General features: G+C 36.2%; 1 protein-coding gene across 1 annotated transcript in view; it reads left to right on the forward strand.

The window, feature by feature from the left end:
* LOC763910 (kielin/chordin-like protein) overlaps positions 1–27,908 on the forward strand; it is a 66,148-nt gene that overhangs the window by 16,478 nt on the left and 21,762 nt on the right. Inside the window, exons 6-21 of the mRNA XM_030978307.1 lie at positions 1,597–1,698; positions 9,480–9,578; positions 16,079–16,177; positions 16,884–16,982; positions 17,312–17,410; positions 19,915–20,073; positions 20,953–21,093; positions 21,778–21,876; positions 22,467–22,577; positions 23,317–23,412; positions 23,971–24,090; positions 24,684–24,812; positions 25,452–25,565; positions 26,150–26,332; positions 26,912–26,994; positions 27,751–27,838. Coding sequence (XP_030834167.1) covers positions 1,597–1,698; positions 9,480–9,578; positions 16,079–16,177; positions 16,884–16,982; positions 17,312–17,410; positions 19,915–20,073; positions 20,953–21,093; positions 21,778–21,876; positions 22,467–22,577; positions 23,317–23,412; positions 23,971–24,090; positions 24,684–24,812; positions 25,452–25,565; positions 26,150–26,332; positions 26,912–26,994; positions 27,751–27,838 — 1,821 coding nt within the window. The remainder of the gene's footprint in view (positions 1–1,596; positions 1,699–9,479; positions 9,579–16,078; positions 16,178–16,883; positions 16,983–17,311; positions 17,411–19,914; positions 20,074–20,952; positions 21,094–21,777; positions 21,877–22,466; positions 22,578–23,316; positions 23,413–23,970; positions 24,091–24,683; positions 24,813–25,451; positions 25,566–26,149; positions 26,333–26,911; positions 26,995–27,750; positions 27,839–27,908) is intronic.

Consider the following 27,908-nt stretch of genomic DNA (forward strand, 5'->3'; position numbering starts at 1 on the left):
AACAAATCGTCCTTGTTTTCACGAAGTGACGCTAGCGAGGAAAATCGTAACGCAAAGTGAATGCAATTTTTTTTCACTACCGTCACTTCGTGAAAACAGCGACGAAATGACTGAGGCTGTACTTTTTAACTGCTTGTGTCTAGAGCTATGCATCTAACCCATGGACGTACATAAGGTAGTAGCTTTGTTTTGTTATTGTCAGCAGAGTACATGCTTCCTATTTGTTATTGATAGCAAAGTACATGCACCATTTGGACTTTTTTAATGTTGATTCATGTGAATGTTGAGGCCCTCAACATTCACATGAATCAACAACAAGAAAAGTCCATAATGCTTGAGGGAGCATTACCTTTGATACAAATCTGACATCATTGAATTCATGAGTTGTCCCTGAGTTATCAATAAAGAAAAAAGTATTTCTATCATATCGAAAGTTAATGTGATTTTTACAATTATGAAATTAACTCTGAGTGATAGAAGGTGATGTGAAAGTGCTTACCTCAATACCTACCTTACGCATTGTCTTCTCTCTGTCAAATTTTGTCGGCTGTGTTCCTCACTCTGCATCTATTAAGAGGAAAAAACTTTGCAAAATACAGAACATGGTTATATTCAATGAAATTGGAGGTAATATGCTCTATAAAAACTACATATTATGTAGTACATATTACATAGTACATTTTCCAAGTTACACAGTACCTATTACATATTACATTTACAAAATACAGAACATGGTTCCATTCAATAAACTTGCAGGTAACATTCACGATATTACACAGTACATATTTGTAGTACGTACATAAATGTACATATATGACATAGGCAGTAGGTCCTTAAATATATATAGAGTCATAAGTATACACAGATATTTACAATACAGCTTTACGATGCATAAATTATGCGTACTTTTTGGTTTCATATTACATGATAATGAAGGCATAAAACAAATTGTACCGTGAAACATACAGTATGGCAATAGCGATTGAAGACTACAATGATGTGGATAATTTACAAGACACCAATGTATACTGTTACTTTTATTAATCCAGATTATTATTATTATCATTATCTCTGTTTAGTCTTGTCCATCTTCCTAGCTTCCACAGCATTGTTAGTGTCCTCTTGAGTGGATTTGTTGAAACTGAATCATCTCCTCCTCGTATCCATCGACTTCTTCAACGGTTCATCCCAGAAACCATCAATGAAGATTGCAATGTAGTTTATGTTCCAAATGTTTGAAATTAGAAGCAAGATTCAACCAAGTGCGGTTATCCATCTTGTTCTTATCATCAACAGCCGTATCTGTATGTCTTCAGGAGTACATCGATGGTGACTGCATTGTAAATTGTTTTATTCCACATCTTCACTAGATGCAAACATTATCTGCAGCCAGCGTCTATCTATCCATCTCGTTCTTATCTTCCACAGCCCTATCAGAGTGTCTTCCAGAATTCATCAATGTATATTTATTCAGTTGTGTATAATAATAATAATACTCAGTTTTTTTATAGCGCTTATTAGAATCACTAATCTGTTAAGAAGCAAGACTATCTGCAACCGATTGCATTTAATCCATCTCGTTCTTATCTTCCACAGCCTTATCAGAGTGTCTTCCGGAATGCATCAATGGAGGCCAGTGCGCAGGAGGATACTGCATCTGTCAGCAAGGATACCAGGGAGCATTCTGTGAAATAGAAGGTAATCGAAGACCATATCAATCATCGATATCTGAGAAATAGTTACATTCAGTTTAAGTTTAGTTTATTTCATATTGCACATTGACATCGATTACATAAACCATGAGCACTAAACAATAAGATTGAAAAATAATTGTTTCAAAGTGTAAAAAATACATACAATAATATCAAGCCATGAAAGTAAAAATGCAGTCAAAATAACATACAAAGATATAAATACAATTGGATTATATTGAACCTGTAATTAGACAACTATATTTGGAGCGAAATATGAGGGAATCTAGTAAAAGGCTAAATCATGTAAAGTATAGATTCCCTTGCAGTCACAATATTGTTATGGTATACTGTTTTCTGTACATTACACCATACTTAAGTTTGTAGGTCACACATTGAGAAGAGAAAAAGCAATCAAGAAAAATTTGATTGAAAAATAATTTAGAGGAAGTATAGCAGTAGCTTAGCGAAGTGTAGCAGTACAAAAAGATCATTTTTTTACAGTAAATACTGTAAAAACAACAAGAACTTATTAAATAATGTGACATGGTCATTATGGACATTTCCTTGGAGCATCGACAAATTTTGTTGCAGAAACATATACGTATTGACCTACAAGTATGTGTACATTTAAAATCCAAGGTTATAATTTTCAAAGAGGAAATTGAGAGTAAAACTCAGCAAATTGCCAAATTTCCTGTTTAAATTAACTCAACTTCTGCAAATGTTGTAGTGTCAAATGTGTCCAAATTTTCCAACTGCAATGCTACATGTTTACCTGTATATTATAATTCATCTGGAAAGGTGTAGGTTATCATTGGAAATCCTTTATTACTGTATTTTATGCAGCGCTGCTGGTGGAAATAGATATTTAGCCAATGTATTAAGAAAGTTAAAAGTTAAAGCGAGCAATTAAGGTGCTAAATGGAATATATCTCAATGATGATGATGAAAGGGGTTCTGAGTGTTAAGTTATTGTTAAATCATGTTAACAGATACAATTCTGTAATATAAACCAGAATCGTACACTGGATGTGATAAAATTTGAATGGTCTCCTTCATTCTACATCATGTAACTTAATTCAAATTGTTATTACATTATTTAGTTCATGAGTATGGATGTAATATGTGGAAATTTGAAATTGATCCTCTTTAAGGTAGTTCATGCTTTCCTTTATTTTGTGCACACTTCCATACAAACTGATACATATATTGCATGTTCTGTATATCAAATATTGTTATTATGAACCAATAAGGATGCCTTATTTAAAGTTTAATAGATTATAGACTGTCTCGTATTCATGCATAATTTCTCACAAGGGAGTTTACACCACAAACCTCTATTTAAAGGGAAATAGACTCCCACTTCTGAATATTTAACTTAACTTATGGGATTTGTTTACATGATAAAGAAAAAAATAGCATTAAAAAAAAAATCTTCATCATTTGATATTTGTGGTAAACCATTGTGGGAGTAGGGTAGGGCTTCAATGCAAAGAGTGTGGTTTGTGATTCATTACAAATAGGAGATGGCCTAGACATAGCAACCAACTCTAAGAGAGGGAGAGAGAGAGAGGGTAGTGAGAGAGAGAGAGAGAGAGAGAGAGAGAGGGGGAGATTAAAGAAAAACAGAGGGGCAGTTGATAAAGGGGGGGGGGGGCAAATAAGGGATAAGGGAAATGATTGACGATTGCTGAAGAGTAAGGAAAAGATAAAGAAAGTTATTATTGTGGCAGAAATTGAGTCATAATGAATGACATGATCAGAAAAAACTGTGTTTGATATGATTAAAGGGATGGTTGAAAGAGGACAAGGGGTCGGGAGGGGGGAGGGGAGAAGAGAGAGAGAGAGAGGGTGGGGGAGAGAAAGAGAGAGGTCTATAGGAGTTATTGATACAGACTGTTCAGGGAGGGAGAGATTTAGCAAATATTGATAAGTCAAAATGAAGAAAAAACCCTAGGAGAGAGAGGGTGAGTGAGAGACTGACACATCAACTTTCAGAGGAAGCACAAAGAAGAACAGAGAGGGGGCAGGGGAAGGGCATCAGACATCTTCATTTAGGAAGGTCTGACCATGTGACTGTCTGACCACAGAAAACGTGCTGTTGATAATTTTTGAAAAAAATAGTATGTATGAATTTCTCCCAGCATGAGGCTCTAGCTAATGGATAATCCCATTAAGCCTGTCTCCTTCAATCTTCAATTAATTTCAATTACTTTTAAAAGTTTTTCGACTTACACTTAGTGTGTTCAATTTATCTTCAGAAGTGCCATAACAACTCAATGATATGAATGTGTTTGAAACAAAAAAGTGCTGACACTGTGAAATATATACTTGTTTCAATGACAAAACTGCTCTACAAGATTTAAGAGGGAACAAAAATGAGCCGAGAAGAAGATTGTCTTAAGATGTTTTAACTCGCCTTTGAGACTAAATCGATTTCCACATTCCCGCAGGTTTTAAAAAAGTTATTTGTAGTGAACTTTTAGTAACCCCACATACAGTTATGTTGGTGTGCCCTATTTACACAGCTGGGGTCTAAATTATGATTTGACCTTTCACTGCCATGCATAGTTTGAAAGATCCAATTTTTATTTTTCCAAGAATAATGCATAAAGCTGTCTTGATTTAACATGTTTTCATGAATATTGAAACATCTTGAAACAGTTTATTGGGAAATGTTATAAAAAATAGTTAAAGATGTGAGGTTAAATATGGCACATTCTCAAGAAACATAAATCAGGACAAATCAAAATTTCACTAATTTAAAAAACTTACACAACTTGAATATTTTAGTCGTATTTTTATAGATCCCAGCCTAGGTTGGCTTAGGATTAGTATACAATGTTCTTTATAGCAAGAAACACACTCTACATGTATTTTCTCATAATTTTCATGTAAAATGCAGTTTTGAGAATTAAAATCCTCAAGATTGTTACATATTGAAAGTCTATTATGGCCTTGATGGGGTTAATTACTATTTGGCACCCCTCATGATTAATAATGACATGATTGTGCTTTCACTAGACCTGAGAGTGTGTGAATGATTAGCGGCTTAGGCTAGTACTTCTCATGTTTGTCCACACACGATGCAATTTTCCACAGCATTTGTTTGACGTGTAAATTAATGGCATGTGGGGATGACAACAAATAAGCTGCATGCAGCAATCATGAAGCAGTGTTTTTTTTAAAGAAACAGAAGTGTAACAATAGAAATAATTTGTGTACAGTAGGAATGTACAAAATCAAACTCAATATTCTTTTAAAATCAAACTTTTTATGGGCTAAATGATAAGGAGTATGAAGAAAATAATTGGACTTGGGTTCCAATTGCTAGCTCTATTTTATGCGAGGCTGTTAAGGTGCATCAAGTACTCCGCTCACAAGTCGCTTTTGTGTGAACCCATTGCCTACTGGAACCACATGTTCTCTATATTAAAGGTAAAGACCAGTATTGGAAACGCCCCAATTTCAAAAAATGAAATGGAAGCTCTCATTACCAATCATGTGAAAGAATATGTTTTGACTAATACATGATGATAAAAAATTTGCCGGGAAACCGCCTACTAATTCATATATTTGGTAAATTTGTTTCTCTCATGGTCTGTGAGAGATATAGGGTAGTCCCATATACATCTTTCTGTGTATAGTGCTTGTAACTTTACGAAGAAAGGGCCAAATTTCTTATCATTTTGATGATTCCAGAACCTTGCAGATGCTAGATGCTAGATGATCAACCTTTTCTGATCGATTCCACAACATTTCTTTCACAATGCAATCGCATGACCATAACTGGTCTTTACCTTTAACATAAGTAATATTTGAAGCTCATATTTGAAACATAGTATAATGACATGAAACTACTAACATACAATACAAAACATTACTGGTAATTGGTGCACCTTTAACCCATTCCACTTTAACATGTGTTTGTTAAAATAAACTGCTGAAATCTACTTGTTATATGTGAGTGAGCCTTTATTGGTAATTAGAAGCTTACATAATTTTGAGTAGTCATGTCCTGAGGTTCAGACAAGGATAAAGTCATAATCCTGACTTGTTAATTAGCTCATTCCTGATCGTATTGATTGCGGTTGATGTCTGCTCTGCCGGGGGAATATATAACCTCAGCATGAACTGGCCAGGTGAACCTTAGTTTTGAGATATGGGGAGTGTTTCACAAAGACTGAGATCAACTTGAAGTTGGACTGAACTATGGCAGGCTGTTCATGCCACTGTTTTCTCTCAGCATGTACTGGCCTCGGTCTCTCAAGGGACCATGATCACAAATCTTCTCAAGGGACCATGATCACAAATCTATAGAATTTACATTTGTTGATAGTTCATTATTGAAGGAAAAATGTATTATCTAAAGATCATAATGGTGAGAGCAACCAGTGGCATGAATGGCCTGCCATAGTTATGTCCAACTTAAAGTCGATCTTAGTCTTTGCGAAACATTCCCCAGGTTTATATACTATTTGCATTTTATCGGTTTCGGTCACCTAGTTGGATGGAAATGTCCCCATATTCAGACAATTACCCTTTACAGTACAACATCATTTTTATGCCTCCGTTACGAAGTAGCCGGAGGCATTATGTTTTCGGGTTGTCCGTCCGTCCGTCCGTACGTCCGTACGTCCGTACGTCCGTCCGTCCGTCCGTACGTCCCGTTCTCGTGATCGCGTTATCTGAAGAACCGATTGATGGATTCCTGCCAAACTTTGGTCATGTATGTATCTTGCAGAGCCGATGAACTGATTAGATTTGGGGGTCACGAGGTCAAAGGTCAAAGGTCACAGGGCTCATTATGTATGCAAAAACAGCTCGTGATCGCGTTATCTGAAGAACCGATTGATGGATTCCTGCCAAACTTTGGTCATGTATGTATCTTGCAGAGCCGATGAACTGATTAGATTTTGGGGTCACGAGGTCAAAGGTCAAAGGTCACAGGGCTCATTATGTATGCAAAAACAGCTTGTGATCGCGTTATCTCAAGAACCGATTGATGGATTCCTGCCAAACTTAGGTCATGTATGTTACTTGCAGAGCCGATGAACTGATTAGATTTTGGGGTCATGAGGTCAAGGTCAAAGGTCATGCGGCTCATTATGTATGCAAAAATAGCTTGTGATCGCATTATCATTAGAACAGATTGATGGATTCCTGCCAAACTTAGATCATGTATGTATCTTGCAGAGCCAATGAACTGAGTAGATTCTTGGGTCATGAGGTCAAAGGTCAAAGGTCATGGGCTCATTATGTATGCAAAAATAGCTTGTGAACGCATTCTCATTAGAACTGACAGATGGATTACTATTTAACTCGGGACATCTTGCGGAGCCAATGAACTGAGTAGATGTTAGGGTCATGAGGTCAAAGATCAAAGGGTCATATATGTATATGAGAAATTGCTTGTAATCACGATATTCTGAGAACCTGTTAATGGATTACAATTGAACTTGAATTTGAAAAATTTCTTCTGTTTGTAAATTGCTCTATGACGGAGGCATCATTTCGACTGCGCGCAGTCGAAGTTCCATCTAGTTAAGGATAATATGACGTTTAAGGAGAATAAGTACTGGTCATTGAGAATGAAACTATCTGGAAGCAAGGTAAACACTTTGCTAATGTAGTCCATCAATTTGATGTGTACTTATGAGGTTTTGGGATGAGTATTTGTAGAGAAATTCTTTATGGTGGCATTTGCACTATGATGTATTTTCAAGCTGACATAAAAAATAATGACAGAACTCACAATTTTTTCTTCAAATGGACCAGAACTTACCCTTCTGTTAAAGATTACAGGCCCATATTTTCCTGTACTTCTCCATATAAAGCAGCAGAAGTTTTGTTGTTATTGCTTTTTAAAATTTGATCTCACTTTCAAACCAAAGAAAAACAATTTTTCATAATAATAATTCTTGGAGGGGCAGTTAACATACTTAGGTTATGTTAATTTTTTGTAGATAAAAATATATTCATAATAAACTGGCATTTCTATGAAACATTTTATCTTTCTATTACTCCTTCCCAACAAAGCGATCCTTAAAAAAAGAAATATAGTGCCACTAAAACATGCTTTTCATAAAAAAATTCTCAGAACTTGTTTATAATTAACATTTTATTATGCATGGAAGCAACATTACTCACCTCTATGATGAAGTCATTCAGCTGATGGATTGATATGCTGGTGGAAACAGTTTTTCACACATTTTATTCTTGTTAAAGACATATAGCCGGTTGTCCACTTCAGATAAATCAGTGTATTCAAAACTGGTATAAGAGATGTTTTTCAAGCACAGAAACTTTGTTCAAATGTCAGTCAAAAATGTAGTGTTAATTAGAGTCTAAGCATTGCTGTTGAATGTTTAGATTGCCTCCTCTGAGAACAGGCTGTGTCAAACCTGAAGAAAATATGCATGAAATGAAATTTAGTTGTCCTCCACTTTGAGATATAAATTTTAAAAATGAGCCCGGTGATACATTCAGGATATTGTTCAATAACACTTGACAGCGTCTCACAATGATTTCTTATACATCCACTCTCTCCGTTGTAAAACATTGAAGAGTTCAGTCCATAATAATCTGTGAAAGCCCACACAAAAGTTCAAGTGAAGTCACTTTTTATCGTTGCTAATACAGGAAAAGAACGGTTTTTCTCTTTTAGATCAATTTGCGAAAATGCTGAAGACAAATTTGCATGAAATCAACTTTGGTCCTCCTCCGCCATTCCAAGATATTAATTAAACACACACATTATGATATCCTACAGTACTTTCTTGTAAGAGTACATAATTTTCCTTTTTGGAAGGTATTAAGAGTAAGAAGAGCTCAGGCAGAGTTGGTTTTTTATCATTGCTAATACAGTATATGTATTGCTTTACTCTTTGAGGTGAAGCTGTTAAAAACCTGAAGAAGAATATGTGTGAAATCGACCTCAACATTCCTTTATTCTTAGATACTAATGAAGTAGATATCATTGGTTCTCCAAATAAAGTTCCTCATCCAGCCTTTTCTTTGTACACTGTAGAGTGGAGTTGTTCCCACGATACAAGAGTTCATATGGAGTGGCTTTCTATCGTTGCTAATACTGGATATGAATTGCTTTCCTCTTTTAGGTGAAACTGTGAAAAACCTGAAGAAGAATATGTGTGAAATTAACCTCGGCATTCCTCCATTCCCAGATACTAATGAAGTACAGATATCATTGCTTCTCAAAAAAAAGTTCCTGTAAATCCAGTCTTTTCTTTCTACACTGTAGAGTAGAGTTGATCCAATGATACAAGAGTTCATACGAAGTCGCTTTCTATGAAATGCTTTCCTCTTTTAGGTGAACCTGTAAAAAACCTGAAGAATCATAAGTGTGAAATCAACCTCGACATTTGTCCATTCCCAGATACTAATGAAGTACAGATATCATTGCTTCTCAAAAAAGGGTTGCTGTACATCCATTCTTTTCTTCTACACTGTAAAGTAGAGTTGATCCTAGAGTTCATGTGGAGTGGCTTTCTATCGTTGCTAATACAGGATATGTATTGCTTTCCTCTTTTAGGTGAAACTGAAAAACCTGAAGAAGAATATGTGTGAAATTAACCTAGACATTCCTCCATTCTCAGATACTAATGAAGTACAGATATATCATTGCTTCTCAAAAAGAAAAATCCTTTAAATCCAGTCTTTTTTTTCTTCACTATAGAGTAGAGTTGATCCGATGATACAAGAGTTCATACAGAGTCGCTTTCTATCGTTGCTAATACAGGATATGAATTGTTTTCCTCCCTATAGATACGTGCGAGCCAGGCTGCCTGAACGGAGGGACGTGCGACCGAGGACTGTGTATATGTCCTGCTGGAATCGGCGGTGTGTTCTGTCAGCTCAGACTAGGTGAGTCTCGGGGGATAGTGGGTGGGTAGTGGGTCGGGGTGGAGTGTAAGGAAGAAAGAGTGAGAGGTAGGGAAGGATCAAGAGTGGAGGGGCGGGGAGAGAAGGAAGGTTTGGGAGAGGAGTAGGGAGGGAGAGAGAGAGAGAGAGAGACGGAAGGATTTACAAAGGAGAGAAGGATCAAGAGAGAGAGAGAGAGAGAGAGAGCGAAGGATCAAGAAAGGAGAGATGTAGAGAGAGGGAAGGATTTAGAAAGGAGGGATGGAGAAAGAGGGAAGGATTGAGAGAGAATGGAGGGATGGAGAAAGAGGGAAGGATTGAGAGAGGAGGGAAGGAGAGAGAGAGGGGAAAGGAAAGAGAGAGAGAAAAGGATTGAGAGAGGAGGGAAGGAGAGAGAGAGAGGGGAAAGGAAAGAGAGAGAGAAAAGGATTGAGAGAGGAGTGATGGAGAAAGAGGGAAGAATCGAGAGAAGGGGAGGGAGAAAGAGAGGAGGGAGGGAGAGGGAAGGAATGATTGAGAAAGGAGGGAAGGGTCAAGAGAGAGAGAGGGAAGGAAAGAGAGGGAAGGATTGAGAGAGGACGGAGGAAGACAGATTTGAATTGAATGAGTGAGAGAGACAGAGAGAGAAAGAACGAGAGTGTGAGAGAGAGGGAGAGAGAGATCAAGCATTGAAGAGGGCAAGATAAATAAATAGTGTGAGTGATAGTGAGAATGTACTTGTATTACACTAGATTGTAGAGATAAAGAAACAAATATGCATTTTTGTAGAAAACCATACAAAAATGTAACTTCCTAAAAATATAGCTGAAATGACAAGAATAGGTACATGAAAACAACTTGTCAAGGGAGGAGATGGAGAAATAGAGAGTCAAAAAGAGATAGAAAGAGAGAGAGAGAGAGGAAGGAGGCTGTTTGGAGGCTTGGATACATGGAATTTAAAAGCATACAGATAAAGAGAATATAACAAAATAGTTATGAATGTAACTGATCTCTAATGAAAATATATAAAATGTTATGATGATTAAGAGACTGAAGAGAGGCATGTTTATAGAATAATAATGAAAACTTAGACACATATATATATACCCTCAAAGTAGACATATCTAAAGTGGATATTTTGTTCAGTACACTCTCTGTGTGTATCCTGGTTACAAGCATACACCTATGACAAATCTCTCTGTGCGAAGGTGATTGATTCTATTGTGTGTAAGGTCCATCTTATAGCTGTGTGTGCATGTGCACACAGACATTCTTTTCTGATTGGTTGTAGGACCAAAAAGTTTTGTCCTGCACACAACAGTGATTGGCTACTGAACATAGCTGATCTTGCTGAATGCTGATTGGTTAGTTCTGCTGCATAGTACAGTGTATGTTGGTTGTGTGTGTTTGCTTGTGTATCCTATCAGCTGTGTAGGCCTAGGGTCTATGTTGATTTAGTATTAGTAGGGTTATTGATTTTTGTCTGACCATCAAACTGTAAATGTGAATGAGGCCAAGTGGCTAAGATACCACTTTAAACTTGGCTTCAACAGTTTTTAGAGTTAAATATTGTTTTTGTTAATTCTCGCTAGTGTTTGAAGTGTGTTTTTATTGCAGGATGTGAAGTGCAGTCTGTGGGAGGTTGATTATGTCAACTCTAATATGAAATGATTTATTTTCAATCATGCACACACAAAAATGGTAGAATGAACATCAAGAAGAAGAAGAGAAATTACCAAGAAAATTTAGGGGAAGGAAGCGAAAAGAAGGAGTAGGAGAAATGAGAAGAATAGGTTTAAATGGATGAGAAAAGGAAGACAGAAATGTTTTGACAAGATTCAAGAATATTATGGAGAAGATTAACAACAAGAAAAATTGGAAAATATAAGAAGAAAATAGTAAAGAAGAAGGAAAAAAGACAACCTATTTGTTTTACTGGAACTAGATGGCTCCTGTATTGGACAAATACAAAGATACATTAACCCATTTCCTGTGGGTTCTGGGTTTTCCCTGGATTAAGCCTATAGCAAATCATAATTCAGTAGTCAATGGCTTGCATTGTCAATTTTCAATGTAGATTGCAAGTTATGCTCTTTCCTATTTTTTTTCTTCTATTTTACAAAGCGTCTCTAACTAGCTTACTATGAAATGTGGAATGAAGATATAATTATTTTGGATCTTTACCAGACATGATGTTAGGATTAATTTCCTCTGTTTTAGACAATGTAGAGCCAGTGTGGGTGGACTGTGTCACAAGCAATATAGAGGTCCGAGTCGTGATGAGGGATGGAGGAGTATTATAAAGGAGGAGAGAGAGGAGAGGAGAGGAGATACAGAAAGAGGAGAGAGAGAGAGCGATTAATTTCCTCTGTTTTAGACAAGGTAGAGCCAGTGTGGGTGGACTGTGTCAGAAGCAATATAGAGGTCCTAGTCGTGATGAGGGATGGAGGAGTATTATAAAGGAGAAGAGAGGGATGTCAAGTGCAAGTGAGAGGAAACAGGAAAGAGAGTGAGAAAGAGGGAGAGTAGGGAGGGAGAGGGAGGAAGAGAAGGAGAGGACAGAGTGCAAGAGACAGAGAGGAGGAGAGGTGATACAGAAAGAGGAGAGTGGGAGTGGGGAGAACAGAGAGGAGAGACAGGAGGAGTCAGAGGAAAAAGGAGAGCAAAGACTGAATGAGGACAGGGGGAGATGGGAGAACAGAGAGGAGAGACAAGATATTACTTTTAGATCAGATAGAGGGGAGAGAGAGAGAGAAAGGAAAGGAAAAAGTGGGAAAGAGATAGAGAGAGAGAGAAAGAGAAGAGGGTAAGAGACACAATTGAGACTTTTAGATAAGAGAGAAGCGAAGGAGAGAGAGAGAGAAAAAAAAGAGAGTGACACTGACAGTGGGAGATATACTTGTACAAGATGGGAAAGGAAATGCATTCTAGTAAAACTTATCATAGATCCCCGCACATCTGAAAGTCAGAAACATTGTAGTGAGACAGTAAGGTATATGTTAAGTGTTACATTTCATAGCACTTCCACTTAGAATCCTGTACGGAGGACTAACACCCCCTAACTCCCTCCCTGCTGTACTAGAGATATGATGCTCCATCTTTATGATTATCTGCTATCAATCATGATGTATGGTGCAGTCCCTCAAACCAGCTGTTCAAGATTGTAGCTGTAATGATAATAGATATTAGCTGCATTTTTACAGTAACCAAATATTATCAATTTAATTAGTCTCACACTCCGGTGTTTCCTAGGTAGTTTATAAGGTGATAAGATTACACAAACAATTTAAAGCTAACCCTATAGGAAGTTTGTAAAACATGGAAAAGAATAGCCAATCTAACCGAATGAGCACCAGTCTTTTTCAGCCTATTTTACAGTCTTGTTTTCTTTTTTAAGCACCACCATGATCTGAGATTTTTACATTCTTGACATTGATATTTTTGGCAAGTAGGTATTATTTTGTGTTTGTTTCTATATTAAATGGAAGGAAAGAAATGAAGTGTTTGTGAGGGTTGAAATCTCTGGTTTACACAATCCGTTTGAAAATGTTCTTACCTTTTTGTTTGGTGATGATTCACTCAATTCAAATTCTAAGCATCATGGAATTCATCGTTTTAGCAGGTGTTTCAGTTTGTACTATCTCCAAATCATATTACCTTTTAACCACAAAACTGAAGAAAAAGATTTGGAAATGTTTGTAAAATTCCTGTTTGACATGAGTAATCCAAGGGTATGTCAAAATAGCAAAGAGTTTAGACTTGAGCAGATGAGTCATGAAATATAGTTATTGCATCTATCAACTTCAAATTAAGCTTTCTTCATGTCGTGCATCAGCTTATAACGAAAGTTTAATGTTTCATAAGCTGTGTTCACATGGCACGGTTTAAGTTTTGAACTTAAGATGAAGTTGAGTTCTGGTCATGCTATTGCATTGTGAAAGAAACGGTGTGGAACCGACCAGAAAAGGTTGATCATCTATAAGAATTTGTGTGTATTGCAACGTTCTGGAATCATCAAAATGATAAGAAATTTGGCCAAGTCTTGGTAAAGATACAAACACTTGCACAGACAGATGTATATGGGACTACACGAACATGTGGCGTAAAAAGCCGGCCCCCCGATTTTTACGATGTTACATGCATATTTAGAATATGAAGGCATTTGAAGAGCCATGCTTTTCAGGGAACATGTCTTAACTGATGTTCTTCCACACTTGCATAATAAGAATGAGTAATGCTCACAAATTATTTTTCACCTCTTCCCAGAACTCAACCTTCTCTTTAAGTGTGTGAAACTTCAAACATTTTAAAGCCCTACTGTACTACTTGTAGCTACTTGCTCCTTCTATATAGAAAACAATGCATAATCGGTGACCATTGGTCCCCCATGATACTCTTTTTCTTATGTTAATTGTGATCTGAGTTGATAGCCACCTGTCAGTGACCACCATGGGTGGTCTAATTCCTCCTAGCCAAATAAGTACAGACGGCCTTTAAGCAATGACACATGTTCTCCAGGCCAAGCTGATGATTACTTGGAGTTTGAAACTGCATGGGGGCAAGTAGTCATTGTAAATACCAGTTGGAAACACCTCAGAAGTTAAATTTGTTTGCATGCAACATAACTTTGATTGAGGACCTGCTTGTAGTTTTCTTATTAACTAAAATCACTCATGATGTAAAAGCTTTGAGTGGAATACAAGTTTCCAAAGCCATGAATGCATCCTGATCCACATGTAATATAAGATAATCTTGAAGTTTTACACCACTAACTAAACTTGAAGTCACTGGACTGTCTTGTGAACCTAGCCATCGAAAAATCAGATTAGTTGAACTCATCAGGATAAACAGATGACTGTGTAGTTTGCCCATAAGATTTGTTTGTACCTGAAAGATACAGTTAAAGGCTGTTCTGATTTCTGGAACGAAAACAATTAGTATTACACACAAAAAAGCAATATTGCAACAACTTGTAATCCTTCAAGTGACTGAATCTCTTAAAAAGGGATTCAATCTTTTAAGATATAAGTTAGTTCTTTTGCTTTTTGGAATAAAGCGCATATAGATAGCAACATATTGTGCCCTATATAAGCCTGACTTTATTATTATTGTTATTAAAATCCAGCATTATTACTGGAACATGAGATTACCTGTAAAGCCTGTCTGCACTAGTTTGGCAAGGGGGATTAGACCTCCCTGCAAGGTCACTGACAGGTGGTTATCAAATCAAATCAGCTATCAATTAACAAAAGAAAAAGGGAATCATGGAGGACCAACGTGCACCGATTAAGTATTATTTGCTTTATCGAGGGCGAAAGTAGCTTAAAGTAGTGCAGTGGGGCTTTAAAAAAGGGATTCAATCTCTTAAGATAAAGTTAGTTCTTTTGATATTTGTAAAGCAAAATATTATATGCTATATAAGCCTGACATTATTATTATATTATTAAAATGCAGCATCATTACAGAAAAATGAGATTACCTTTAAGTTGTTTGTGTGCATGTGTGATGAAGTTAAGAGGGTCCTGTGAGAGACTTCTTCCAGACAAGAACTGAAACAAAGTGTGCTGATTCATTGATGAGCTTCAGTGAGAGGTGTCCATCAAACTCAATTTGAGTACTGAGTCTGATTGGTAGTTGTGATTTTGATACAGGAGTGATTCAAAGCTAATATGGTCAGTACACATGGTACTGCTTACTCAAGTTGGAATTTGCTTCACATTGCTCAATAATGTTTAGATTAAGCACATTATATTCCACATACTAAGAATCTTGCTCTACGATTGGTCAAAAGTTAATCACGTGATGAAACATAGTTTTGCCCATTATTGATTGGAGAAGAGCAGTTTGTTACAATGTGTACTATCTTGGGTGCACTGTGTACTATCTTCGATGAAAGTGTGTTGCACTGTGAACTATTTTCAACACATAATATATTACCTAGTACGCTAGTATAGAGACAAGAAGTTGTTGAAAAAAGAAACTATAAGCCCAACTCTTCCCATTCTAATAAGTCATGTTCATGTTGCTGCTGTGAGTCAAAGAGGTGTGAACTCTGTGTTACATTTAATTAACACCTTTTTTGCAGGTGACAAACATGTCTGATGCCATTGCTATTACCATATCCTTATCTTTATAATTCTTTGTAACTGATAAATTAATATGTTATTGTTCCAAATATAATTTGTTGTTTATCAGTATTATGTAAAAGCGCCTAATAAGAAACATTTATTATTATTATGCTCTTACATGTTTTTCCTTATCAGAAAATATACACAGTATGCAAATAACCTGAGTACATGTAAAAAGCCAATGTTTATTACTGAACATGTTAGGAACATAGATTATTTTAAACAAATGATGTTTTTGCGTCTTGTATGTGCCAATGCCGTAAAATAACCTGAACACATCAGTAGCTCACATACCAAAGGGCTAGTAATTTGAACAGAATTTATAATCATTTGCTTTTTGTGTTTTTGAAAGAAGTCCATTGATTTCCTTCTTCATTCTGTTTTTTTTCTCTTCAGAACGTCAATGTCGTGTTCCCTGTCAGAACAATGCTCGTTGTATGAATGGAATTTGTTTGTGTCAGCCAGGGTTTGATGGTCTAGCCTGTCAGTTCAGAAGTAAGTCATTTCACCCTTTCTCACTTTTATTTGTGTCACGTTATTTCTCTCTTGATGAATTTATTTTGTATCATATTGCTATTCACAATGAAATCAAATATTGATACCCCCTTGCATGCTTTATGCATTTATTTCGGTGCAAGTCAATTATAAAGGACATTAGTATTAATATCATATAACTTGAGATGTATCTGTTGGTAGTTCTGACAGAGTGGATGAGAAGTTCGGTTGTAGATAAACTTTTTAATTTTAATAGACCAAGGATCTGTCTAACAATGAGTTGTTATTAATCCAGATTGAACGCAACACCTCCATGCAGTCAAAAACGTACACAAATATGAAGCTGCAATCGACCTAGGCTCTTTATAGGATATGCACAAGAATGAATTTGATCGAAATTTGATTTGATTCTTTGGTTGTCAGTTAAAATGTTGGCAGGAATGAATGAGATAGTAAGAGTTTCTTTTTTGCTCTAGATGTCTGATGTGGTTAATAATAGTAATATTGACTGCCTAATTTAGGGCAATACAACTTGTCATATATCACCCTCACCTTTTGTTCGGGCGATTATGTCGTTTTGCCCTGAAGGCAGTCAATATTACTTAATTATTTTATATTTGCATGTTTTTGAAAACTGGAATGTGGAAAAATGAAATGAAATGACAGAATACGTGATTGATTTGATCTTTGAATGATATTCTTTCAGAGCGTGATTGTCCAGAGCTGTGCCAGCATGGAGGGACATGTATCAATGGAACATGCTACTGTTTAGCTGGATATCTGGGAGAATTCTGTGAGATTAGACGTAAGTGTTAGTCGGATAAATTTGACACTAATGATTTTATGAGTCTAGTAGGCTGTTCAGACTAAAAACGTCATATAAAGAATCAATGTATCGCAAAAGGAATATATGACCATATGATTTTATTATCAAGGGAAAATTGATGAGAAATAACATTTATATTGAAACTAAATTAATATTGATTATGAGATGTCTAAACCAAGAAATGTAAGCCATAGGTAAAGTTGTTTTCTTCAATATGCAGGCAAAAACTATTAACACAATCTCCATTACACTATGTAGATGACATTGAATGTGATAAATTTGTATCTGTATTGTGTCCCTCCATGTAGCTGTTGAATGCATCCCTAGCTGTATCAATGGAGGGTTCTGTAACAGTGGAGTGTGTATCTGCCCAGATGGTTACACAGGGCCGTCTTGTGAAGTAGCAGGTATGGTATCCTTACATTTTGTCTGTCTTAGTGCCTATACCATAACCATCATCTTAGGAGATGTCGGTTGCTATAAATTGTCCATCAACAAATTTGTCAACAAATAGGCCTTATGTTATCTTTGAGGGGAAGTCCACTCTGATATTATAAGAATAAGAAAGTAATTATGAGGAATTTTGTTTTCTTATTCTGACATGATGTGACTTTAAGTAATGCTATGCTTTACTGTTAAACTTTGATGACAAAATTCTCCAAATTGTGTGTGGGCCCAATCGGATTGAATCAAGTGTTTGGCAAAAAGTGGAAATTGATTTGTCATTCTGTATCAATTCGTGAGGCTGAAGAGGGGTACTATTCTTGGCAAGCTTTGTCAGGATGTCATTTTACTCCTCTTCGTGGATATTCTTCCAGACCCCTACTTCCCCTATCAACTCACCCAGTTTGCAGTCTCCTATTCCTTATGTTCATAGTTGCGAATGATATCAATCTAAAAAAAAGTGTTATTGATATCAACTCTCTATAAGACGGGCGAACAAAAAGTGGAGTGCATGTCACAGTGGTTGTTTTTGTTCCATCTTTAAATTCACATCCAGTTGGTGCTCTTGAACCAGGATTGAACCTGACATTGTTCAGTAAGATCTAAGAATGAAGTGGAATCTTCATAGATATATGCATCTACCATGCATCTACATTAATTACATGCATGTACATGTATGAACATGGATACACTACATGTAGATGAATGCTAATAACCTATAGCAGTTCAGATTTTTCTACAGGTGGAAATGAATGAACTATTCCTCCGCAAATTTTATTTTTATTTTCCACTCATAGCTTAATGTTTTTTTAAAGTTAAACAAGACATTGCCAATTTGTACACTCAAAATAGAGATTACACATTTTCTGCATTGCCAATGTATAGACTTCAATGATCATTTTCAATAAAAACACTCTCATTCACGAACGGCACAATGCACTCCAACAGAAATGAGCTCAAATAAACAAAAATGTCACTAAAAAAACTGCTATTAGTGCATCATTCTTCTTTCATTAATAATGATGCAAAGTGGATCATCATGAACAATTTGTGCATTTTTGTTGCAAAGGAAAATGGATAAAAATCCATTAAGCCAGCATATCCAGAAAATAGCATACTATACTAGGCTGGCTTTGAATAGCATCAGATTAGATGTGATTACATGTTTTTGTAGATCAGAGCTTCCATTCTTCTTCAATATCAACTCATTGCTATTTATACCTTCTCTGGAATCCAGCGTAGTAGTATAAATATGCATGGTATGCATGTTACATAGCTGCCAACCAATCCTTTTTTCTTTCTTTGTCATTTGTCATTGGAAAAGGGCTTTGTGAAAAGGGTCCCTGTATAACAGTTTGTGAATTTAACTGTATTCCTTAAAATTATCAATTTTTGATGTGGAAGGTTGGCAGGTATGATATGACATGCTTGGCTTCTGAGCTTCATGTAGTGAGCAGAGTTGAATCTTGGCTGGTTCAAACTCAAAAGATGATTACTCAATGAAAGCATGCTTTACTTCTTCTTGGTGAAATACCCATTTACTTCCAGAGGCTGCTCCAAATGTATGCCCAGTTTTTAAAAATTATGTCAGTAATTTAAAGAAAAGAACGAAATTGTCTTACATTCCAAGTTGCCATGACCAATAGAAACAAAAATGGGCAAAGAAATGCACAAAAAAGTAAGATCTGAAGAATTGTATGTTTTGTTTTAAGGGTATGCAGTTTGTGGATATTAATTTCATAATCAATTTATATTTGAAATACAAGCAGTTTTTCACATTTTTAAAGTCTGTATCGAATGGCAAGAGAAAATATTTAAGTTATACTAAACATAACTGAGCAAAAGAATTGCCCCTGTAGATGCCCATAAATACACTCTATGCTTGTCTTTTTTAAAACATGTAAAGAAATAGGGATGGCACAATAGAATTGATATATTGTTTCCTGGCAAATGTTGAAACGGTTAGTGATTTTGTGCCTCATGTTTAATGGGCCTTCAATCCCCATTCACGTAAGTTGCAGTCAACCATCATGCTTTTTCACCATGTCATAATGAAATGAGACAAGCAAAACATGTTTTCCATTTCTGGGTCATATCACCCACTGATATGTGAATATGCGTATAATCATTGTTGTGCCCAATTAACTGCTTCACCTGCCTTTCTTCTAGATGTTAAAAAATAAAAACTTTTGGGCGTACTGTCTAATATATGAACCAGCCTTTAGTAATAGGATACATTGTCTTTATGTCCTTTGGCAAGACTTTAATCTACATTTGCCACTCTCCACCCAGGTGTTAAATGGGTACCGGTAGGAAATAATTCCTTGAATGCTGTGAGCAGCGAAATCAATAGCCTAGCGTAGCCGGGGTAATATTGGAGCACCTTGAGCACCTTTTAGGGTGGCTAAATAATTATCATTATTATTATTATTATTATTATCATTATTTATCTTTGGTCCCAACTCAGTTGGATCCCAGCCCCAGATCGTGGTCACCCCGTTCCAAGCCCAGGTCCTAGCCTTAGGAGAGGACACAACCATATCATGTAATGTGAGAAGCAGAGATGTGGATGAATCACCTCGGTGGTTCACCCCCAACGGCACTCTCATTAATACTCTTGAAAATGGTAAGTACAGTCTACGGTCTGTTTGGGGACAGAAGGGCGGTAACTCAAGATTCAATGTTCCAGTGTTTTGTCAATGTAATACAACAATTTGTTTTCCATTGTTGTTACATATCATGGAATATAAACATTGACACCCCAATGGCACTCTCATTACCCTTGTAAATGGTAAGTACAGATTGTCTGTTTGGAGACAGAAGGGCGTTAACTCAAGACTCAATGTTCAAGTGTTTTGTCCATATAATACTTAATTTTGTTTTCCATTGATGTTACAAAACATGGAAAATAAACATATGCAACATATGGCATTATGTGCTGAGGACCAGAAGGGCGTTATAACACAGAGTAAGACCATGCATATACCGGTAACGCCTTTTTGGCTCTCAGTAGCTTGTTACAAATGAAACTTTAAAGTCACAACATGAATGCATTTATGAATACATAAATATGATAACTCTTTGAATATATATAAAACTAATAATTCAATTTGGAAAATCCTCTTTGACGGTATACAATTAACGATTAAAACTTTGAGAAAATTGCGAATGATGTACATGATCATATCAGTTTGACTCCGAATAGTAGTAAACATATGAGGAGTAAAATTAATATTCAGAGTGAAAATTAATTAATGTTCACACTACTTAATTTTGTGATCAATAAAATGGAGTAAAACATGAATCTAAGGAAAGACATGTTATTGTGTACTTCTCTTGTACATATTTTGTCTTAAAGGACTTGATTGAAGAGATGTGTGCTTTTGAAAGCATTGTCCAGCAAGAGTTACACAACAATACATGCAGGATTAAGATAACATATTTCATTTAAATCTCCTTCTTGCATGCCGCTGTAAACCCTAATCCCTATCTATCTTTCCTGTAGGGGGTACTGCTCACAAGCATGTCAGAGTGATTGACGATCAGAACATCGAGCTGGTGATCAACGACTTCCAAGTACAGGACGTTGGAAATTATTCTTGTACAGCTGGGCCGCTGTCTAGAACCATTGCCTTGATGATACTCCGTAAGATATTTTAAAAAAAAGATAAAAATATTTCCCATTCATATGGTGTCATATGTCATTTTGTTGTACAAAAGCATGTGTGTAGACTGTAGTGTATACACACAGTGCTTATAGGTGTTGTAGTGCAGGTTGCCGTAGTTAGAATTTACCTTCAAGGATGCAATTTAATTTTTGTTTGACCTCTCTACCTCATTTCTACCCTCTTAATATTTCACTGGAAGAAGAAAAAACCTCCACAGCAGACTTTGATTGCTAGTATCTTACTATCTATCATCTCAAATCAAAGAAATCTGACCAAAAATTGTCTGAGAGCTTACCAAAACTGCACATCAGCTTTAACCTTCTCCTATATTCAGCTTTCAACTTTTTAAAAAATATATTGCTTAATTCATCTTGGATGTCTCTAAGCGCTTTACAGATATACTATTACCCTCGTCATTGGATTCAGTGCTTGCCCACACACACTGTGTGCACAATCTCCACTCCCTGGGGAGCATTCTAGCCTGGCGTTACTTGACGCTCAAAGACTGGTTGACCAACGATGATGGTCGCATCCTACCGGGTACCCAGTTTAACACCCGGGTGGAGAGTATATATATATACCTGTCTATTGATCTACATAAGAATTATAATTTACCATTGTCTAATTTTTTTAATTTTGTGCATTCTTTTGTCCCTCCGCAGCTATATTGTGTAACTTCCCCTGCCTCAATGGTGGACACTGCCAGAATGGAGTGTGCGTGTGTGCCGAAGATTTCTATGGTGAATTCTGTCAACTATCAAGTAAGTGAATGGATAATGTAATACATGCATGCACAATACTGTTATGTGTTGAGATCAGTATTATGATAAAAGGTATAATTTTTTAGTATAGAGAATCAGTCATGAGGAATGGAGACACACGTTCATTACAATTGAAGACCATTGTGTATATGAGTAATATTTCAAAAGAAATGTGAAATTTTTGAACATTTAAAATTCCTTTTTACTTCCTTTAGACAAATTGATAATGTATCAATAAATGATTGATGAATCTAAGTTTTGATCTTTTCATCATATAATAATATCCATGTACGAGTCATTAGAGCTCAGGTATTTCTTTCCAGTTTATAATGAATATGCCATGGACCAGTGATGGCCTTGTGGTAGAGTTTCTGCCAGGCAAGCATCAGATGTCTTGGATATTACATGATTTTCTGTGCTTCATGACATCTGTAAAAATCTGTGCATGAAACTTGGAGTCATTGGGGGATATTCCACATAATTATAAGTACTTTAAAAATGAAGACAAATGTGTAGGATAATAGAAAACCATGTAAATATTATATTTTTCCTTGTGTTTTGTTATGATGATGTATTTTTTTCTGTGATAGATTTCACTGATACATACATACCTTGTGAACCTGCATGTGAGAATGGAGCCACGTGTGTCCAAGGACTGTGTCTCTGTCCTCTGGGATACAGAGGAGATACGTGTTCAGAAGGTAATGTATTAGAGAGAGAATGGGAGGTTCATACTGTTTAATGGTAGGGAATGATGTTTGTGGTGGTGATGATGGTGATTTTGGTGGTCAGGTGAGGGTGATGATGATCCAATAATAATGATAATAATAAATAATGATAAAACGGTGCTTATAAAGCGCTTACCATTGAAGTCTCTAAGTGCTATGATTATTGTAGTGGTGGTGATGATGATGGTGGTGGTGAGGTTGAGGGTGATGGTGATGATGATTGTGGTGGAGAGGGTGATGGTGATTGTGGTGGTGATTGTGAAGGTGATAATGATGATTGTGGTGATGATGATGATTGAAAGTATTGATTATGATTATTTCACTGATCCCTACGAACCTTGTGAACCACATGTATCCAAGGACTGTGTATGTGTCCTCTGTGTGATGACAGTAGGAAATGATGATTGTGGTGGTGATTGTATGATGATACATTGTGAGCGGCAGATGGCAGTACATGTAAATCTGATGTACTGTCAGAAGAATATCCTGCCTTTTAAAGAGTATTTTCATTAACTGTAATTGCTTTGGGCCTTATGTAGAAAGCAGGGTATAAGTAATAATAAAAACAATAATGATAAAAATATACCTTCAGTCAAATAAGTTTAATAAAAATATTGATTATTGGTTAAGAAGGTTATTATTTCCTCTATAGTAAATGTCAGATGCTCTTTTAATCTTTTTAATTTTGTGTTCTATACCTTTCATTTCACAGAGATGACCTGTGACCCCATGTGTGAGAACAACGCTGTCTGTGTACTTGGGTATTGCCGCTGTCCAGTTGGCTTTACTGGTAATACCTGCAATGAAGGTATGATACACTAATCTTAGATTACGTTTTTGATCCCCAGAAATAGAAGGAAATTCATCTAAATATGATTTCCTTCAATTGATTGCAAGAAACATGTAGTACAAGAGGCTGGTGCACTGACTTGGGTTTCTGAATGCTTTATGCATCACGCTTTCATTGGAAAGCATGATTGCAAAGATTTGTGAAAAATCCTTTGGGTTTAAGCAATTTCAATTACGGGCATCTTTCACAATGCAGATTTAACTGATAATCTGGACATGATATCTGATGATAGGTATTGAAAGAGAACCGATCTGTGAAATGATTATTTGTGGTATAGATTTTCATAGGTTTCCAAACTATTCAATAGAACAGCCCAGTCTAAATATAAGATGCTTTAAGAACCCCTTTGAATACAAAATCTAGGAACTTTCAGGTTTCTTAAAAAAATGGCAATATTTTTCCTGAAACTGTAGGCCTTCTTGTTGGTATAAAAAAATAATTGAATTTCTTTGTTTAGCAATATCCAGTAGTATCAAAGATCAAACTGACCCTTTTACAAATGATTTTATTTTGAAGATATCAACGAGTGTGAAATCAACCCTACTATCTGCAAACATGAGTGCTTCAACACCATAGGAAGTTTCTACTGTTCTTGTGCTCCTGGTTATCGGCTCAGGCCAGACAGGAAATGTGTTGGTAAGAAATGATATGCATGTTCACTTCATTATTCTAAATGTAATTTTGTTTGTAACCAAATGGAAGTGATGGTCGAAATAAGAGTTTTTAAGTTAAGGACCCAGACTTATAATTAGGTTTGGTTTAATATTGAAAAAATAGCATTACTTCATAATTTTAAGTTGGAGCCATTTTGTTGAATTGTTTTGTTGAATTATCTCTATTAAAGTGTTTGGCCCAAATTCACAAAGGAGGTTTGAAGACAAACCCAACCTAAGTTTATGTGCGTCACATGACACGTTTTGATGCGTTTCAGACCAAGGTTTGTCTGAATCTTGGTCTGAAACGCATCGAAACGTGTTATATGACGCACATAAACCAAGGTTTGTCGACAAACCTCCTTTGTAATTTCGGGCCTTTGAGTTACAACTACAAGTATGTGTAGCCCTGCAAGGCTTGTGTTCTTATTAATCTTAATCCTGATTCATTTTAGACATTGATGAATGTGAAGGTGAACATGACTGTGAGCAACGTTGCCTGAACAATATATGGTTGTACCTGTGTGCATGTTATTAGGATTGTGTTCTCACTATTTATATCCTGATTCTTTTTAGACATTGATGAATGTGAAGGTGAACACGACTGTGAGCAGCGTTGTCTGAACACCATAGGGTCGTACCTGTGTGCATGTTTTGAGGGGTTCATCTTAGAGGCTGATGGCAACACTTGTGTTGGACCCTCAGGTTAGTTTTCTAATGTCTAATTTTCTAAAGCCTACTCTTAAAGTCGCATAAGAGTGGGCTCTCATAGGAAATCCAACACCATTCAGGTGTTTATACAATAAAAGGTGTCAATCACCAGAACTAGCTTTCAGTTCTATGACCAACATGTCTTTAATATGTAATGCCTTGCATCCCCCTCGCTTTTACCTCACCCCAAAACTGTCCAAGAGACTTTTTCTTGATAGGCCGACATGTTCGCTATGTGCAGACTTGTACACATATGGTATTTCCACCAAGTCTGGTGTCACCGAAATATCGTGTTGTCCACATGGAAACTGACAACCCGCTATACTATTCATACTCGTAACAAGCTTTGTAATCTTCTAAAGTATATACAAAATTGATTTGTCCCAGTTTATGTTTCTTGAGACTGTGACATGTTAGAGCTTACATCTAAAAGTACTCAATAAAGGCCATAATTCAACCAGTCCACCTTTCATTCTTGAGCAGCGAAATTTACAAAAAACATCAAGCTTACAATTGGTATGATTGATTCAGTTTTTAACTGTATTTATGCCCAAGTGATGTATTACCATTATTGTACCCCCTCTGAACCGAATGTACCAGTAACAGTGTTTGTTTCTCATAACCTTTGTGCAGGTTGTGTGTATGAGAACCATCTGTATCCATCGGGCACCACATGGACGGTGGATGGGTGCACAGAGTGCTCCTGTGATCTGGGTGTCACCACCTGCACCGACTGCCCAACACCTAGTAAGTAGGATTAACCCATTGCCTACATGAACCGAGTGGCCCCTGTATAAAGCCTATGGGAATGAAGGAATTCAGTAATCAGCAGGTTAATTGAGTTTGCAGTGTGATGATTAGATTGAGAGAAATTTAGTGATTTGAAAAAATATTTTGGAACAAAATGTTGTAAAAACCAAATGTCAGAAAGCGCTAGAGTATGTGATTTCATGTACAAATAAGTAATTTGTAATTGGTGATATCAGATTTTGAAATCTTACTGAATTTTTGAGAAATGGATCTGCCCGCCAATTAAGGTCACCGGTGAACTATGGTCACACCATCATATATACTTAAGGACTAAGAAGTACAGTGCCATATGACATTTTCAGTGTATGATGAGGAAAATTACGCCAAGTACAGGAACTAGTGCTGAAGCATGATAGATTACCCTGGGTGTTTGAATAAATATCCCTTTTTGTGTAGATGTTGCTAGTTAAAATGCAATTTGTATTTAGTTGATACTTGTGGTGAAACGTTTTCATTTTGTACCATGTTTATCATACCTGCCAGTGAGGTCATCACATTACAGTTTTCTTCTTTTGTTTTAGAATTCCAGCAGTGCACGTATCAGGGGATCGAGTATGTCCATTCTACCAACTGGACATCGCCATTTGACCCCTGTGACCACTGCAACTGTACCGATGGTCAAGTGAAATGCATGAGAGAAATGTGTGACATACAGTGCGACTACCCTGCTCCTCACCAAACAGAATGCTGCCATGAATGCACAGGTATGTGAATAGACCATTTTCGTAATGTAACCAAATTTAATGCATATAAATCTTTGTTAAGTGGCATGTTAACAATTATATCATTAACCTTTTACAAATTACTGTATTTCAATAGTCAGAATGTGAATTGCATATATTATGTGTTGTAAGGTAGGACAAGCCAAAATGTTTGTCCTACCTAGCAACAATTAATGAATGCCATGGAGAACATGTTTAAATGGGTGCTGGCAATCCTGAATGAGATTACATTGGTAATAATAGATCTCTAAAGTACTTTGAGACATCGTACAGGTATTAAGCGTGATATTAACCCAGAATATTATTCTTAATATTAGGAATGTTTACAGTTGTTAATATATTACGCTTTGGGTGGTGAAGTTTTGACAAGCTATTGAACAAAAATCCATGACCGCCAACCAGGACTGTGAGTGATTGATTTATAGTATCACTAATGTTAACAGATGAATCATAATCTTCATGAAAATAATCCGCTTTCATATGAAAAAAAATCATGTGATGTTAAATTATTCTTGAAAGCTTAATATTAAAAAAAAATGTTTCTTTTGCCTTTTGTTTCAGATTGTCTCTATGAAGGCAACATTATCAGGAATCATCTATATTTCTCTCCTATGAATCAACAATGCACAACTTGTATTTGCCAGGTGAGCTTAATATCAGGGACCCGTTTCACAAAGCTCTTTTTTCAATGACAAACGACAAAAACCAGTGACAAATCTGCTACTAGCCAATCAGAAGCAAGGATTTCAGTAGCTTATAACAGTACTGTCATATGTCACTGATGAGTTTTGTGAAACGGGCCCCAGATCATCTGTTTGGAGCCAGAAGGGTGTTAGCTCTATGTTAGAGTACATAAATTAGTTATTACCCTTTTTTTCCAAACAGATAATGTTTTTGTTTTTGTTTTGTCATCTCATTGTACATTTGAAATATGTGTAGACCAATTTATTTCAGGATGTGAAAGCAATCAAATCATCATTTTTTATATTAAAGCACATAGAAATATTACATTTACAAATATACTCAAACACAAAACAAATAGTTATTGCCGGCTGTAATATTTGTTGTGATTTGATATGTTTTTAGGATGACAATGTAAGTGAAAGTGCAGTAATGTGAGCCATATTTTTGGAGGATAATAATATACATGTTAGGTGTGATCTCATGAATTATTCTTTATCCAGGATGGAAAATAAAACTGTAAAAATATGCGTTGTTGTAAAATACATTGCAGCAAGCTGTTCTTTTTGCAGGATGCAAATGTAAGACGCAGTAACATTCACAATACTTCTTTTTTTACAGAATGCAAATGTAAAATGCGGTGACATTCACAATTATTTTGTTTTTACAGGATGGAAATCTAAGATACAGTAACATTCACAATCCTCTTTTTTTTACAGGATGGTAATGTAAGATGCAGTAATGTAAGCTGTCCTGAGATTGACTGTTCCAGACCTATTCAGGGTGAATGCTGTCTTACATGTGAAGGTGAGGAGTGGAGCGCTTTGGAAATTTGTGAAGGGATTAATCATGATGGTCGTAATAATGATGATATTGA

This window comes from Strongylocentrotus purpuratus, unplaced genomic scaffold (genome assembly GCF_000002235.5).
Source record: "Strongylocentrotus purpuratus isolate Spur 01 unplaced genomic scaffold, Spur_5.0 spur5_contig_812, whole genome shotgun sequence".
Lineage (NCBI taxonomy): Eukaryota > Metazoa > Echinodermata > Echinoidea > Camarodonta > Strongylocentrotidae > Strongylocentrotus > Strongylocentrotus purpuratus.